General features: G+C 37.6%; 2 protein-coding genes across 12 annotated transcripts in view; both read left to right on the top strand.

The window, feature by feature from the left end:
• The window catches only part of LOC131425442 (uncharacterized), a 273,110-nt gene that overhangs the window by 158,189 nt on the left and 97,739 nt on the right, over positions 1-17,182 (top strand). The gene's annotated exons all lie outside the window — the stretch shown is intronic.
• LOC131425444 (uncharacterized) lies at positions 7,693-10,499 on the top strand. Of its 3 annotated transcripts, none has more exons than XM_058587385.1 (5): positions 7,693-8,345; positions 8,400-8,850; positions 8,904-9,208; positions 9,261-9,301; positions 9,364-10,499. In XM_058587385.1, the coding sequence occupies exon 5, from the start codon at positions 9,389-9,391 to the stop codon at positions 10,442-10,444; it is 1,056 nt and encodes a 351-aa protein (XP_058443368.1). In that variant the 5' UTR covers positions 7,693-8,345; positions 8,400-8,850; positions 8,904-9,208; positions 9,261-9,301; positions 9,364-9,388; the 3' UTR covers positions 10,445-10,499. The 3 variants fall into 2 exon arrangements, with proteins under 3 accessions (XP_058443368.1, XP_058443369.1, XP_058443367.1); XM_058587384.1 differs by having other exon boundaries at positions 9,261-10,499.

The following is a 17,182-nucleotide window of genomic DNA, read 5'->3' as shown; positions in this document are numbered from 1 at the left end:
CTGTATATTTCATTATTCACAAAAATTTAACCTCTGTTTGACCGCATAACTTAAGCCCAGGGTTCACCTGAGCGCTCAGTGGGGAGGAAATTCCTGACACAGAGCTGCTGTACGGTAATCAGATCCTCCAACCCGTCGCTTATCGAGCCGCTGTCGTTGCGCTCTGCGGAATACCTCTTGGGCCATTATGAATTAGGGGTGGATCGAGTACTGGTCGTCTTTTGTTAAAATGTGATCAGTTTCTCATCGGAGCACCGGCAGCTCGTTGACATTCGAGCTGCTGACGACGGTTCGAAAACGACAGCGGACAAAAGCGGAAATTATACTCCGCTTGGAGGTAATAATGCTTCATCATGCAACAGCATGCGAGTGGCATAAACATCAGAAATCAAACACCGATTACGCATCTTCAGCGGAGCAAAACGCCAAAGATTGTTTACTGCTTGTGGATGGATTTATACTTTCCAACCCGGACCGGCAATGCCGACAGGGGTGCACAAGAAACGAAAGTATGTCACCGCCCCCAAGACGTTTGCGTTGCATCGCCCCGTCAACGACGAGAAGCAAGTGGAAGGACCCGACGGCTGGACAGGGCTTCAGCGGTGTCAAGTGAGAAACAAAGCAATTGACACCCTGGACTGTTGTGGATCACCGTCGCTGATGGATATCTTTGGCGGGAAACTCGATGCAGTGAAAGGCGTCTCTTTCTCAAGAGTCGACAGATTTGATGCGTGCCAGAGGCTCATTACCAATGGGATTAAACTTTTACTCCCAGCACTACTAATATGTATAAATCAATATGTTAGCAAACATATTAGTTGGAGTTATTTGGATTTTCGTGTTTACAATATCAAACTTACACCAGGGCTTCGGGGCCCATGTGGGGGAGTGCACTTTTCTCTTTCTAGCTCATTAGGTTTTCAATGAAATCCGACCGGAGAATCGCTCGGAACAACAATAGAAATGAATGAATTTCTTATGGATCGTAATGTTGATGGAGATGACGGGCCGTGTTCCGATTAACATAACTGATTTCAGCTCTGTTGGATTGATGTAGATAAATATTTTAATGTTGCACCCTGTTTTGTGCTGTCGGTGTAATTACTATAGTTAACTTGAATGGTTGCTGTCTAAGCTTCATTGGATTCCGTTCCGTAGTTTCGATGTCATGATCCCTTTCCCTAGTTTTTTGTTTACCAACCAGCAGTGCTGGAAAATTGATTGTTTGATCTGTTGGCCAATCTGTGAATTCGTAAAAAAAAAACAAAATAATGAGCGGTTCTTCGGTACTTTCTAAGCTCTTTCAATAAAAATATATTATGAAAAGATTTGTTTTTTTTTTTCAAAACTATAAAATAGTTTGTATGTGGAAATGCCATTATCGCTGATTTGGCAATAAGGAAAAAGTTGATTTACAGACCCCGAAACCAAAAAAGTACGAGATGTCACCGTTACCAGGCACGTACCCAGAGGGTGAGCCCGAGGTACCCTGGTCTCTCCAGAAATCAGAAAACAAAAAAAAAGTTTGATACGAAGGGAACAGTGTCAAGTGTCAACTAAATGAAATGGAGGTTAAATCCAGGCCGCAATAAACGACAATACTAAAAAGACATTAAATTGTACTGGATGACCGGAAGGAGAAAGTGCGCGAACTTACCATAGTTGGGCAAGATTCTGCTGATGAGAAAGTTATCCAGCCGCTGGATCCCGCACATACTTATTTAGGACAAAAAAGATGAACGCAAGTTCACTTCGAGTACATGTTTGTCAGCATTCATTAATATACGCTGGAGAACAAACTGATTACTCAACCATGGACTGAAGAAGTACCTGAAAATGAGGCCCAATGAGCCAGAGAGATTATGACGCTGGTTTTATAGGATTGTCATAGTATACTTTTGGAGGACTACCTCAATGCAAGTATTAGCGTACATTAATGGAGCGATTAAAGGCCGAAATCGCTGTGAAAGGGCCTTACATGAAGTATATTAGCATCGCCTATATGGTTAAAATCAACGGCTTAGGGTTCCAGTTATTTGCCCATCCACCTTGTTCACCTGATTTGGCCCCTTCGAACTAGAGATGGGCAATTCGTTCGCGACCGGTTCAAAAGAACTAGTTCTTTTGAAAGAATGAACGAGCTATAGTTCTGTTTTCGAGAACGGTAGTTCCTCAGTTCAAAGTAGAGGGATCTTTTTTTTTGTTTTTTGAGCTCGCTCAACCTTTTTTCAAGAACGGTACTAATAAGAAAGTTTCGTCACGGAACCTCAGTTCTACTTCGAGGGACCTTTTTTCCTCGCTTAAGCTTACAAAAGTAAGTTCTCGATTAGTCTTTGAACAAACAAGCCAACTATGAATAGAACGAACGAACGGCTCTGGAGAACTAGTTCTTCCAACAGAACTCTGCATCACTGAACGGTTCTTTGAAATGAACTGTTTTGCCCATCTCTACTTCGAACTATTATCTGTTCCCAAACCTCAAGTCATCTCAGTGAAATCGATGTGAGTTTAATTTTTGTGCTCTAGAAATGGACATTTAGAAGGTCTTAGACATATGCAACTGAAATGGTATAACAGTAAACGTTAAGAAATGTAACACAATAACCTTCTCTCGGACACAGTTATAAATTTAATTTAAATACTTAATAATGATAGTTCCAGCGTCTGTTGAAAACACCGGTAAAATGCGCACCGAAAATTATGTACGTAAGCACATCCTACATCCATCCATCCAACACGAAATTTTCATCGGCAACTAATTTTGTGATTAAAATCAGAAAATTTGACTATATATCTGTCACCATCACTGCTGAAAGACAGCACAAAGAAAACAAAAATTAATTTGGTTTTATTAATGAGTTTATTAGCCAAAAACTCATGAGAAGTGTCAAAGCAAAACAATCCATCAAAAAGCTAAAATGGATAGTTTTTTTGGAACTGCTTGCAAATTGCTTTGATGTTTTTCGCTTGTGTTACGATGTATCTATGTTTAAATTTATAAACTGACATGTAAAACTATTTCAATTTATAAACTGTGACAGCCACCAACAACAACGAATCATCCCCCTCAACGAAACCATCAGTATCCTCTATAGAACAAAGTACACCAGCTGCAGTTAACAACATACCCAACACCTGTGAAATAATTAACGATTGTTTCGCCAATAACAGTGATGCGAACCAATGGATGGGAGCGTGAATAGCGAACCACTGCTCTCTCTTCATTCGCTAGATAACAGCGCCTCTCCTCCAAGGAAAAAATTACAAGATCCAGCAAAAAAAATAAATATTTTTTATTGTAAAACGGCCGCGTTAAGCCTAAGTGCAAAAGAGCTAAATAAAAAAACTATAAAATTTTTTTTTCTTAAAGATGACTGAACTGCACACTAAGGTTCGTATAGAAGCTTTTGTTTTAGCTTTAAATCAATATCAAAGATCAAGCTGCTGTCACTTCCGGTTCCGGAGATATAATTATATAAACGACGTATTTGATGAATTGCTTCTCCGCCCACCCGAATTTACTTTTAATTTTCATTTTTCATACACAGATGTCGCTACCGGTAAATAAGTTTTGCAGCAGAGCTGGATCACTGCTGATCTTAAGATCACTGATCTCGCACATAAAAAAAACACTACTGATTTCATTATAGGTCTTAGTCAAGGAAAAAATCATTGACAAATCTTAGCCAACGAAAAAGCTCAAAAAGGCGGCCAAACAAGCGGTAGCTTTCTTGGTTTTTATGTGATGTAGTCAAACTTGTAATCGGAAATATCAAAATTTTCTTGGCAACCCGGCCACATCGGGAGTCATTTTGCACATTTGCGAGAGAGCATGAAGAGAAATGTACTACGCACAGCGAGCCACGTGGTTTTACGCGACCTACTGGCCTCAGCCCCGTGGCTCGCTCAATTCCCTTTGCGCATCGTATTTCTCTTGTACTTTCTCGTATATGAGCAAACTGTACATACATGCCAGCATACATTTTATTATTTTGATGAGAAGTTTTATCACATAAATCTATCGTATGGGTTGGATTCCAATGAACAAAAAAAAATCAACTTTCACAAAGATTGTTTGGCAGCCTTGTCGAGCCAATTTTATTTCTCTCTCTTTTTTCGGAATGCTATCAGGAAACCAAAGCGAAAAAAATGGCGGATGCATTGAAACTGACTTTGTTTCACAGAAAAATACAAGACATTATTTTTATCGCGATAACATATATGTTTTTATGTACTAATCGCATCAAAACTAAATTATCTAGACTTTGTCACGGTAGATTTATGATACAAGCCTTCAAAGCCGAGATATTCGATGAACAAGTAGCGGTATGCATTTCCGAGCGTTTCATGTTTCTGCAGTTCTTCAGTCAGAAAAAATACAACACGACCGCTAAACTCAATGAATCATTCTGAAAATTTCACAGAATATTCTCAACTAAATTTCGAAGACATTGTCAGGTAGGTTTTTCCATTCTGCCCTGTTTCCAAGAAAATTTAATTTGAAACGGGAAACTAATTGACCCTATTTAGCTTGAATATCATGCACAGAAGCAGGCCCGTGCGCGTTGGGAGATGAGTTTAGGGGTTTCGAACCCCCCTAAATTTACCTAAAATGATGCCTTCAAACGGTTGAACTAAAGTTATGCACTGATAATTTAAGTCAATTTATATGAGCTTGGGTGCATCAACCGCTGGGAATTGAAATTTTGCGACGGCAATTCAAACGCGCCATTCAATCGCAGCGCGTTCTGTGCGCTTGAAACCCTTCGCTCCTGTTACTTTTATAAATTAAATTCATGTCAAAATGCGTTTTATTGCTAATGCATGAACATCATCATCGGTATCAAACAGCAGGAAGTAAAACAGTCTGCTGGAAGTAAATAATGATCGAATTTGAAGCATAAAATTTTTGCGCATACCTGAAAGATTACGAGATGATCATTCATTAACATTTTCTAATTTGTCACCAAATCTTTTTCATCTCAAACAAGGTTAACTTTATCACAACACCGCTGTTAGATAAACACTTGTTATCATAAAATTCTCAAATCGAATGAACACAATTTCACCAAACGCTTTAACCATCGATGTTGTTTTCATTGACATTTTGAAGCGACGCGAACAGATTTCAACTAAAAAAGTTGTTGATTTTGCATTGCGATTATTGTTTTGCTTTTAACTGTCTCCGGCATTTGACAGCATTCAAAACAACATATTTTTCAACTACTTGAATATATGCAAATCAAAAACCATTTTGGTTGAATCAAAAACAAATTAGTTAAATCAACTATCGCAAAAATCAAAAACTGCGATATCGCAATTTTATGATCGAAGGGTTCTCCGTGTAGGATTACTGTTGTCACTAATATTCACACCCCTCATCGATCAACGATTTTAGACGTAAATCAATCGGTTTTCAAGTCTGATCTAGATAATATGTGATTTTTTCTTCCACAATGATCAAAGCTTACAGGAATCAAGAATCATTTTAGCTCAAAATCACTACCAATTTTGTGCGACCGAAGATCAGTACCGATTTTGATCGATGTGATTTAAAGATCGCTGATCAACTTATCTTAAAAATATCAGATCAGTAGTGATCTTTATTAGGAAAGATCACAAGGGATCTTCGTCGGCAGTGATCTCGATTTGACAATTTTTATACCATGATTATCCCGGTTTTGCAGCAATATTGTCATCACCAACGACGGTTAAGGATTAGCATATTAAAAGCTAACTCAGAGGGCAAGAAAACTGATTTTAAAGTGATTAGTACAACTTTTGCTACCTCGAATAACATAAAATATCTTCAGAAATAAGTAAAATTGGGTTAGGTTAGTATATAATCGACGAATCTTCTTTCAGTTCTTTCAATCAGTGTCATGTCAACATCTCGATTATCAGAATGTTGACCAATCGAATACCATTTATTTCGAATACTTTACTTACTATTCCCGGACATTTGATCATCTCTGCATTTCATTTCAACGTCAATGTGTCAAATGAAAGCGATATTCGAGAATGCTTATGCACTAGTAACATAATTTGTTGGTATTCAACATTTTCTGCCAGGTCTAATTAATCAGACTGATGGTTTCAGATATTTCAGTTCGTTTCTGCAGTAAGCATAACTTACCATCACAAGCCGCCATCCACTGTGAAACAGAGCTGCACGTGACGAGCATTCGGCTTCACTCCCCGTGGTGCTCGTAACTTTCAATTTTCATTCATTCATCCGAAAATAGTAAGATTTCAAATCGAATCAAATTATTGGATAAATGAAAAACTCTAAATATAAGACTCTGGGAAGATGCCGTGACCGGTACAGATAGTTACTGCGGTTGAGTGACTTCAAAATTAAGCTTCCAAAAACCACAGGAGCTCTTGTCTGCTTGTCAAGTGATGCTTCTTTGTGCAGACAGTGGATGCACCACGCCAGCTCGTGAACGTCGCCGACGTTCGTTCGTTCAGTTATGAACAATCGTTGCGAGTCAACATACCGGGACAAGGTCACAGCTCATGTGAAACCGATCTAAGCATCGCACTTCCACTGATGTGTGAAATGACTTCTCCTCGTGATTGAGTTTTTTTTTGTGACAGCACGCTGAATTGTAGGGCGGACAAATGGAAAAGACGAAATCCAAGGTTCTCCACTCTCAATACATATTGCGGTAATCATGTCGGGTAATTTTTATCTTTTTTAAGGTAATAGTAAGTAAGAATAGAAAGAAACTATGGTCAAAAAATTAAAAAAATGACAAATCTGTAATGTATTGATATTTTACAACTTTTTAAATTGAGATTTTCTATTGCTGTCGTGAGGCATTTGCACAAGGGCTGAAACATTGACTTGCACTCAAAAAAAAAACAAGAAGAAAAAAAGCACTCAACTATTACAAAACGACTGATTGAAAATAAAAATTAGTAATAAAATCAAAACAAAAGCAAGAGTAATTAATCAGGCTGCACTCAGCACCGAAAGCCACCTCCCAGCAAGCCGATCCATTTGGTCCAGCTCCCACCAACCGTGGCCGGCCGGTCGGTGTGATAAAACTTGATTACAATTATTTTTCGCCCCGGTAAACGTTTTGGTAATTGAGAAATACACATAGAAAACCTCAAATTAATCAATGCGGCAGTCTGTCGGATGATGCGAGCTTGATGATCAAACTGGTGGCGGCTCGGCTCGAGTATTTAAAGTTACAATTTCCTCAATCGGCCCCGAAAACAAAAAGTGCAACGACGAGTGCAATAAAAATTCGCATTAAAATAAAGGCATATCGCGATACGTGGTGAGGCGTTAGCAGAGAAAAAAAATGAAAACAGAAACAAACACGCAGCGGCATATGAGCGATTTCTGATGTTGCTGAACGAAGGCATCTTTCTGCTTTCCGGGGTGCTTTTGCCTTCCAAGACACGTTGAAATTTGGGACACGGACGGGAAAGTTCGTCAAGTTTCGCACGATGAAATTAGAGCTGCGGAAAATTTATTGTGTTTGACAAACGTGTTACGTAACTTGCTGTCTCTTATCTTTTCCTTCTCGATTATACAATTCGTTACCGTGCTTCTCAGCAAGAGGAATCTAATTTTTGGTGTTTTCTTTTCTCCGTAGGTAAGAATCCAGCTGGAACGTTTGGTGATTTGACGAGTCTGTGGTTGCCTCATGAGACAGACCCAAGCAACCAAAAGTTCCGCAGTATCTTCAATAATCCACTTCCAAGTTCACAAAAAGTTCAACTTAAGTTCCGCGTGAACTTTCTCGCTGCTTAATAGTGCAAGTGAAACTTTTCGCAACTTCAAGTGTTTAATAGTTTCATTGGCAGCTTGAAAGAACGGAATAAGCTCCACAAGGAACTTTCAGCAACTTGAAAGTACGATAGAAGTTCCTAATGGTACCCTTTTCAACTTGGGATTTCTCGACGAAACATTTTTAGATTTAAGGACGAAAATAATGTTTTTTATCGGATTAAAGTTTTCCAAACGAATTTTTTGAATTCAAACGTAATGCAATGTGTGTCGCCATTGACATTGACAATAATTTAAATTAAAAAAAAAATATGCAAAATATTATCAAACGGGACTTGAACTCAGAAACCTTATGTCGCAATTGCAGCGCGCAACCAACACGCTATTTGAACATCTCTGCGATGACAGTGTAATATTAACACATATTGAATAGCTACTACTTGTCAAGCAGAAATATTGATTGTTGTTGCTTTGTGCGCTTTTATTGTTGCCTATAAAATGGATTATTGCAAAGTGATTAAAAAAAGTGGATTATTTTATTATCGCCGCAAAAAGTTACTAGCTAAATGGACGCAAGAGAACAAGTTTTTGTTTGCAGGTATGTTGAATAAGATAATATTTTTTCTGTCAATTAATATTCAGTATTCCATAGAATCTCTTCCAAACAATCAAATGTCGAGAATTACGGAGGAAATGATTAACGATTCTACTCCAAATGTGAGAGATGTAACAGAACAATTCATTACTGAAACTTCACAACACGTATCTGAGTATTTCAACACCGTGAACCATAGTGGAGATTTTTCTTTAGATAACACCAACACTGAAGACGACTTTGAAAACTCGCTACAATATTATGATGAAATTGATGACATGAGTCTCCCGGAATGTATTAGATTCTGGGCCCTAAAAACCAATCAGTCCCATGAGTCAATAAATTTAATAATGGATATTATAAAACGAAAAACGGATGGAAAACAATTGCCTCGTTCTGCGAGAACTCTACTTAAAACATCTCGAAAAGCAACAACGGACATAATTAACGTTGGAGGTGGCCACTATTGGTATAATGGTCTTCAAAAATGTATAATCGACTATTTCCGGTAATTCTGGACATTTATGTGATGAAAATAATATATTCATTGTATTATTGCAGTTATATTGAGCACGCCATCAGTATTTCAATCAACATTAATATCGATGGTATCCCCATTTACAAAAACAGCAAATCCCAATTTTGGCCAATTTTATTTAACATCTCCGAGTTTCCAGAAGCAAAACCAATGACAATCGCTCTGTTTTTTGGAAACTCAAAACCTGAGAGCCTAGAAGAATTTTTAAGACCGTTGGTGAACGAACTTCAAGATGTGTTGATGCATGGGATTTCGGTTAATAATCACCATATAACAGTAAGATTGAGATGCTTCATATGTGATACACCTGCTCGAGCATTTATTAAAGGTATGAAGAATTTTGGCTCCTTTGCTTACTTCAGTACTAACTTAAATTTCAGGTGTTTTCGGATTTAACTCGAAAAATGGATGCTTAAAATGTGTATGTGAAGGAGAATACTCATACGAATCAAGAACGGTTATATTTACATCATTAAATTGCAGTGAACGTACCGACCGAGAATTCCGAATGCATTTATATGATCGTCATCACAAGACTGTCACACCTCTGATTGACGTACCGAATATGGATGTGATCCAAGATGTTATAGTTGGAGATAGATTGCACCTTATTGATTTAGGGGTTATGAAGCGATTGCTCAACGGTTGGAGGGATGGTAGTCTCGGATTCGAAACGAAACTAAGCTCTCAGCAAATCACGGACATTTCAACTATGTTATGCAACATTCAATTACCGTCTGAAGTGCATCGCAAGTTTCGTGGGTTAGATTTTGTATCATTTTGGAAAGGAACAGAATTTAGTGCTTTTTTGCACTATGCAAGCATAGTTGTCTTGAAAAAGTATCTTCCAGCTTCTGCTTATCATCATTTCCTTCTGTTTTTTTGCTCTATCACATTGTTGTCATCTAATGCATATAGAGCCAATTGGCATGTAGCCAGAGCTATGCTGAAGGCATTCATATCAGAATTTATGACTCTTTATGGAAAACAATACATCACCAGTAATTTACATAATTTGCAACACATTGTTGATGAGGTGGAAGTGTTTGGTCCTTTGAATACGATTTCGGCATACCCATTCGAAAATAGTTTACAACGGATGAAACATTTAATTCGTAGCGGATGGAGAAGTCTAGAACAAGTTATCAACAGATTATCGGAAGTGGACTCGCATGAATACTATAGAACACAAACATCGAAGACATTTAGTTTTCCGTCGGTAAAAATATCTGGTAATTTCATAAAAGTTTATTTAAGGAACGGCTTTGTTTTAAGTACATCTCACAGAAATTGCTGGTTCATGACAAATAATTGGCAAGTTGTTAAGTTTGTCAATGCTGTGGAATCATCGCGTATAATGATTTATGGAAAAATTATTGATAAAAAAGCCAATTTTTTCTCGGATCCTATCGAATCATCTGTTTTGCACATATTGGCAGGAAATATAAGTAATCTTTCTTCAGAAGATTATCAATTTTATTGTGATGAAATTAAATGTAAAGTTGTTGCAGTAGTATGTGGAAGTGATTATGTGTTCATTCCTCTTCTTCACACATTTGAATAGAAGTGTATGTAATAAACAGCATTAAAATGAAATGTATTATTCTTATAATTTGTACTTGGAGAATAAATAAATTAACTCAATTTAAATATTCGGTTTCCATGCTTCCTTCTGATTCAGTGTTTCCGTGAGACAAAATAGTATTGTTTATAGAATCACTATCAGATTCAGTGTTATCTCTAGAACATGCCTCACTTTCTAATAAGACGTCATTAGATTCTGAAATAGTATTTGAATATGTGTTGTATGTGAGTGTTGAATTATCATCTGGAGTAGCGTTCTCGATAGCGGATTCAATATCATTACCATTTGTGTATTCAACAACTTGGATGGAGAGTCCTAAGGAGCTAAGTGATTCCAACTGATTATGGATACTGGGATTGATATCTGCTATCTGTGCATGGTCTATGAATTCGGCGGGAAATTTAGATGCACAATTATCGTGAAAGCACTTATTTTTCTTCTTAGATACAATGTGACGCGAACTCCGCCGTTGACCAGAAGCTTTCAGTCTTTTGTTTGCATTTTTCAATTTTTTCATGAAAAAGTTTGCAAGTTTCTGCTGAGTTACCAATTCGGTTTCGCTAGTACCTATTTCTTCGAAAGCTTTTAGTATTTGTCGATACATCATTAATGGTATTTTTGGACCCTTACGACTTGCGCCTGTCCAAGTGCACTCAGTTTGGAACTGCTTCGTCATAATGATATCAAGAGCACAAATCATGCGATTATCTGCGTAATCACCACTAATGTTAATCCGAAGCCACCTCATCTATAAAAATAAATCGTACATTTGTAACAGTTAATAAAGTAGTGTTTCGAATAATACTAACAAATTCGGATTTAAAAACAGAATCGCTGAGGTTTTTCTCTAAATTTGATAGTTCCTGGACATTACTGATAGGGTCGAAACGAAATGATTTTGCTGCTTCTATCGTGGATGATCGCTGACCACTTTCAATTAAATTCATCATAAACTCTAGTTGCGTCGATTGATGTGCAATTCTTTTCTCTAGAGATACAACTTTTGCTTCTAACGTGTGCTGCATGTCAATAAGCTGCTTCAAATAATCCAAACATTCATAGATTGATGCTTCTGAAGTGGGCAAGTCAGTCATAACTGTGACAGATTTCGATAGCTCGTTACTGTTGGAATTAGATTTCAAGTCTGACGGAGATGGAGCGATAATTTGCGAATTTGATTCAATTTCGGGAATGAGACTTGGTGATGCGGAGTTTATGGATAAAAATGGTTCAATACAATCAACATCTGGATGCACAAGGGCTTCTACTTCTGCTGCGTTTGACGGAAGAGTACGTCCCGGTAACGATAATAAGTTAGGTTTGTTGTATGTTTGATTTGGAAGTGCCATTTCAGATGTAGTTATCTTATCTTTTGTAATTTCCGACGACAGTGTGGGTGAAGTATCCAAAAAAAACTCTTGCGATTTTTTTGGAAGCTTACTGAAGGAAGTGTTTACAAATTTTGTAGAACTTGAAATCACTGATGAGGATGGAACGTTGGGATACAGATTGAGCATCGCTTGAAAATTTTCCTTTTGCATTTCACTTTTTTTCTTTTTACGAGAAATTACACTGATGTCCGAAGAAGAATCGCCAGACATTTCCTCTGTAATTTTAACGCCTTCGTCAAATGATGAAATGTTTTTACGTTTTACAAGACATTTTGACTTGTGCCAAGAATTCTTAGGCTCTGTATTCTCGTTTCGAAGCAGTATTTCTTGTTCAGCAATAGTTTTTTCGTTTGGCCACATCAAAACATCGCCTCTCGATGTAGAATTAACCCATTTTTGAGGGACTATCGAAAGTTCTTTCTTCCCTCTAGCACTAACCGTCTGCACAACAGTGAAAGGCATGTCCTAGGTTAGATGAAATTGTTTATTATTAGAATCATAATTTTTGAAGGTGATATTACCTATGTTCAATAGCCAAACAACTAACTCGAATTGTTTTTATTATTTAAGATACAAGAACGATTAACGCGTCTGGTTAGGTACAAGCTCAATACGACAAAATGTCACTGGTATTTTCTTAACCTGTGTGCGTGTTGGAAACATTACATTACATTACTGAAAAATGCAAAGTTATTCTATATTTCAGATGGTGTAGAGGTTCAAGTTATAGCTCGCGTGCAACTGTTCCTGGGTTCAATTCTACAAATAAAATTCTCATTGACACATCAACACGGTAAATAAATTATACTACATTACTAAACAACATTCCTGTCATACTATATGCTCGATTACCGCTACAGAATACAACATAATAAGGTTTAAATTCAACTGTAATATAGTAGGGCATCTACAAAATACGTTCAGAAATTCTGTTTTATTTTATTATTGCTTGAACGCTGAATAGAGCGCTAACCAGATTGATATTTGAACTTCTTGAGAACTTCGCATAACACAGATGAAGTTGTTTTGCAGGCTACACGCAGTTTCAATGTAAACCTCAAAGTTCTCCTTTAATAGCTGCTTAGAAGATTGTTCGGGAACACTGTGTGAACTTTAAAGTGTGGATAATTACTTAAAAAACGGGCTGCTTAGAAGGCTCTTCCTGAACTTTGATAAAGCTGTTTAAGCCAAAACATACCCTTTTATCCGAACTTTTGGTTACTTGGGAGAGTCATCCGGAAGAGTAAGACACTTTTAGAATGAATTAGTAGAAGAACTTGTATAATACCAAAAGACTTTCGTTTTGTTTTTCTCATTTCTATTAACTTATTTTGCCACATAACTTTGCAGAAAAGCTAGTCAAAAGTGAAACACTTTCATCTTCACTGATTTGTCTTAGAAGATTTTACAATGGCGGTGAGTTGGGTAATGTCAGAGACATAACCAATATGACGTTATTACGAGTAGAACTGGTAATAAGAAAGAACCAATAATTAAGAAATGATTCGCAGTTTATTTATTTTTTCGTTCATTTATTTGTAATTTGTAACATACAAATAAGATTTGTGCCTATGTTTAAAAACAGCTTCGAGCTTCATCCTAGATTTTCAAATATATTAGGCAGTTTGATGTCAATACGTGAATAGTCATATCGTGAAACATAGAATTCATCACAATTTCAAAATATCAGTCATCAAGGTGCAGCATGTGCACGATGGACACGAAAGTGTTTGCACTCACTCAAACATCGCCTTTTATGTTTAAGTTTGTACACGCTGAATCGCACTCAAGTTTGTACATAAACGCAGTGTACAAGTTTGAACATCGTATTTTTAACTCTTGCGCAAAGATCACGTTTGTGCCCCTGACAGTTTTCAGATCATATTAATAATAATAAATTCAATAAAATAAACCCTGTTTTTGCTAACATATCGGTGTAATTATCCCTTTCTTATATTACTTAAGACAAAAGGATTTTCCTGGCAACAACATACAAGACCTAAAAATCGGAATAATATAAAAAATCAGCTTCCGAGAATTCTAAGATTAGGATTTTAGTCTTCATTGTCATAACTGTTCAAAATGTTCATCCATCGCTGCATTAATTCAGAAATTCCGGTTTGAAGTTATTTTTGGTATTTTTTGATCACCATGATGGCTTGGCCGATTAACACACTTAGATTCTTATGAAAGATCTTCTGGTTGAATCTAAAGTTGCTGGATTTGATTCGGATCCGGAATTACAGGGGGATGAGGCTTCAAAATTTCACACTGTCATTAAGATCGAAGTCATCGAAGCAATGACAGCCTTGGAAGAATTGTTTTGTTTGAGGGTTAAATGAAATTAAGGTTTATATCACCTTTGATATAAACCTTAATTTCATTTGAACAGGACTAAAAGGGAGAAACTTCTTCTGGTTGCTTCAGATGATTCCTATATCAACCGATTTTATGATCAATAGGATACAAATCATGAGCTAAACATCTTTTCCTAATGAATGAAATGAATCATGGTCAGAAAATGCTTACAAAGTGTTTATAGAGGCTTATTTAGGCTTACCGTGCTAATTCTAAACCATCGTTTAGAGATAATAGAACAACACGTTGTATTGCTATACAATTAAAAAAAAATTAAACATCTGATTGTAGAGTCCAACTTCGCGACACTTTCGGACCAAAAGTAGATTACTCGATCATTTACTTCGTAACCAGCAGTTTATTTAATTCCGTTCGATGCCGTGATTTCGTCACCCTTTTTAACTGATCGCGTTTGAAACGTTTCTTGCTATCTAACCGGAACTTACTTCCTCCCCTTTTGTTTGTGACATATCTAGAAGACCTTTTCATTAGGACGTATCTATACTCTACAATATCTATAGTAATGTTTTTCATAAGGACGTATCTATACTCTACATCTCTCTCCTGCTTCAAGGATAAACGTGATTTACGCAAACTTACAGAATGAAATAAAATTTATAATGAAACTATAACCTTGTATTTTTATTCATAATACCGTGCTGGCATTTTAATAGATCTCTTGGGTCTTTTGACTGTTGATTTCTCCATGTTCGGATTTTCATTCATCTGTCTCGTCTCCGTCAGACGTAATTCATCATACGTTTTAGAAGGTGATTGAAGAAGGTCATTTTGGTCACGTGTAGTATTCCATTTTTTCAAATGGGCAACAGGTCGTCGATATTTAACCCCATCTTCGTTCAGGACAACTACATCATTACCATTCTTTTGGATCACTGTATACTTTTCTGAATGAAAACTTGGTTCTAGTTTCCCTGTCTCATAGCATTTGATCATAACGGTATCTCCAACAGCTATCTCAGATTCTCTTGCGTGACGTCGCTTGTCCGCATACAATTTGCCTTGCATCTTTTTTATAGAATCTTTATCTCGGGTTTCTTCGTCTCGTTTCCAATATGGCTCGGTCCTTAAAGATGGTAACAAATCCTTGACTGGTCTTCCTGTTAACAGTTCCATTGGTGACTTACCAGTAACGGAATGCGGTGTGGTATTGTAGGAATATACGTATTCATTAACGGCTTTTCTCCAATCCTCTTTCATCGATCTAGCGATTCGCAGTGCCCGCAAAATTCCTTGGTTTTGCCGTTCAACTAGCCCGTTCATTTGGGGCCAGTATGGGATAGTGCGGATGAGCCGGATATTTTTGTGGACACAATAGTTTGAAAATTCTTCGCTGGCAAATGGCGGTCCGTTGTCTGTTCGAATTGTTTCAGGATATGTGTGCTCTCTGAAAATATGTTCTAAGGCTTCAACGGTTTTAGATGCGTTCGTTAGTTTCATTTCAGTAACTATCAGAAATCGGCTGTATTAATCAACCACGACCAAAAATGTCGCACATTCCTTGGCAGAGAAGAAATCTAGTGCCAAGTCCTGCCATGCCCGTTCAGGCATTTCTTTTCGTATCATTGGCTCTGGAGGTCCTTGAAGGCTCACTGAAGCACAGCCAGCACACTCTTGCACTCGATTTTCCACATCACGGTCCATATACGGCCACCAGACTCTCTCTCTGAGATTTCGTTTCATAGAGACCACACCAGGGTGTCCTCGATGTGCGATATTTAACGCCCTTTGTCGAAGTTTTGACGGTAGAATAATTCTGTCGTTTCTCACAACAACACCATCTATGACTCCTAGCTCCTTTGAAAATGCCTGATAACTAAATAAGTCTGACGGCCAGATGTGCGTTTCAATAGACTTAACGACTTCTTTTAATGTATCATCCAGTTTGGTTTCATTCTTGATATCACTCAATGTGATGGCAGAAGGGCCCTCACCGATACCACAAACAAAATGTTCTGAAAACTCATCAAACGGTGCATCTGACTGCGAACACAGCCTTGAAAAAATATCAGAAATATTTTCGATACCACGAACGTATTCTACTGTAAAGTCGTAAGGTTGAAGCCTTAACGCCCAGGCCTCCGCACGAGAACATGCACGTTTCCCTTCCTGATGTTTACCCCCGAATATATATTCCAACGTCTTATGATCAGTGAACAACGTAAAATGTATACCGAATAGGTATAAGTAGAATTTCTCCACAGCCCACACAACAGCCAACGCTTCGCGTTGAGTTTGTGGGTACACTCTTTCAGTTTTTGTTAGACCCTTTGATGCGAAGCTGATAATCCTTGGATTATTAGAACTGTCTCTTTGTATAAAGACGGCACCAAGACCGACTGCAGATGCGTCTACGTACAACTCGGTTTGATCTTTAGGGTCAAAAAAACCTAAACGACGAACTGTGTTACAAAGTTCATTACGCAAATCATCAAAAGCTTGCTGCTGGTCAAGGCCAAACGACTGTACTTCACCTCTAATAAAACGTCGTAATACTTCAGTTCTCGTGGAAAGATGTGGAATGAAATGACCCACGAAATTGACCAACCCTAAAAAGCTTCGAACTTCTTCCTTCGTTTCCGGTATTCTGAAATTCTGGATCGCTGAGATTTTATCGTCTGTAGGGCTGATCCCCTTCCCACTGATTTTGAATCCAAGTATTTCAAGCTCATGTACTTCGAACAGGCATTTAGTTTTATTCAACAATGCGTGGTTTTCATCAAGGACCTTCAAAACTTTTTGTAACCTTTCGTTATGTTCGATCAAATTTGCACCCCATACAATAACGTCATCGATGTAAACCATTACACCATCAATACCAGCTAGCATCTCGCACATGATTCTTTGGAATATCTCCGGTGCACAATTAACACCAAACATTAGTCTTTTGAAACGCATCAGACCGTTTGCTGTTATAAAAGTTGTTATTTCTCGTGAGTCGGGATGTAAT

Source organism: Malaya genurostris, chromosome 1 (genome assembly GCF_030247185.1).
Source record: "Malaya genurostris strain Urasoe2022 chromosome 1, Malgen_1.1, whole genome shotgun sequence".
In the NCBI taxonomy this organism is placed as follows: Eukaryota; Metazoa; Arthropoda; class Insecta; order Diptera; family Culicidae; genus Malaya; species Malaya genurostris.
The sequence above is the reverse complement of the archived record's forward strand: the minus strand, read 5'-3'. Positions and strand labels throughout refer to the sequence as shown.

Coding starts and splice junctions, on each gene's coding strand:
- LOC131425444 (XM_058587384.1), top strand. CDS start 8,246: ATGGATTATTGCAAAGTGATTAAAAAAAGTGGATTATTTTATTATCGC. Junction 8,851..8,903: donor TGTATAATCGACTATTTCCG/GTAATTCTGGAC, acceptor GTATTATTGCAG/TTATATTGAGCACGCCATCA. Junction 9,209..9,260: donor TGCTCGAGCATTTATTAAAG/GTATGAAGAATT, acceptor CTTAAATTTCAG/GTGTTTTCGGATTTAACTCG.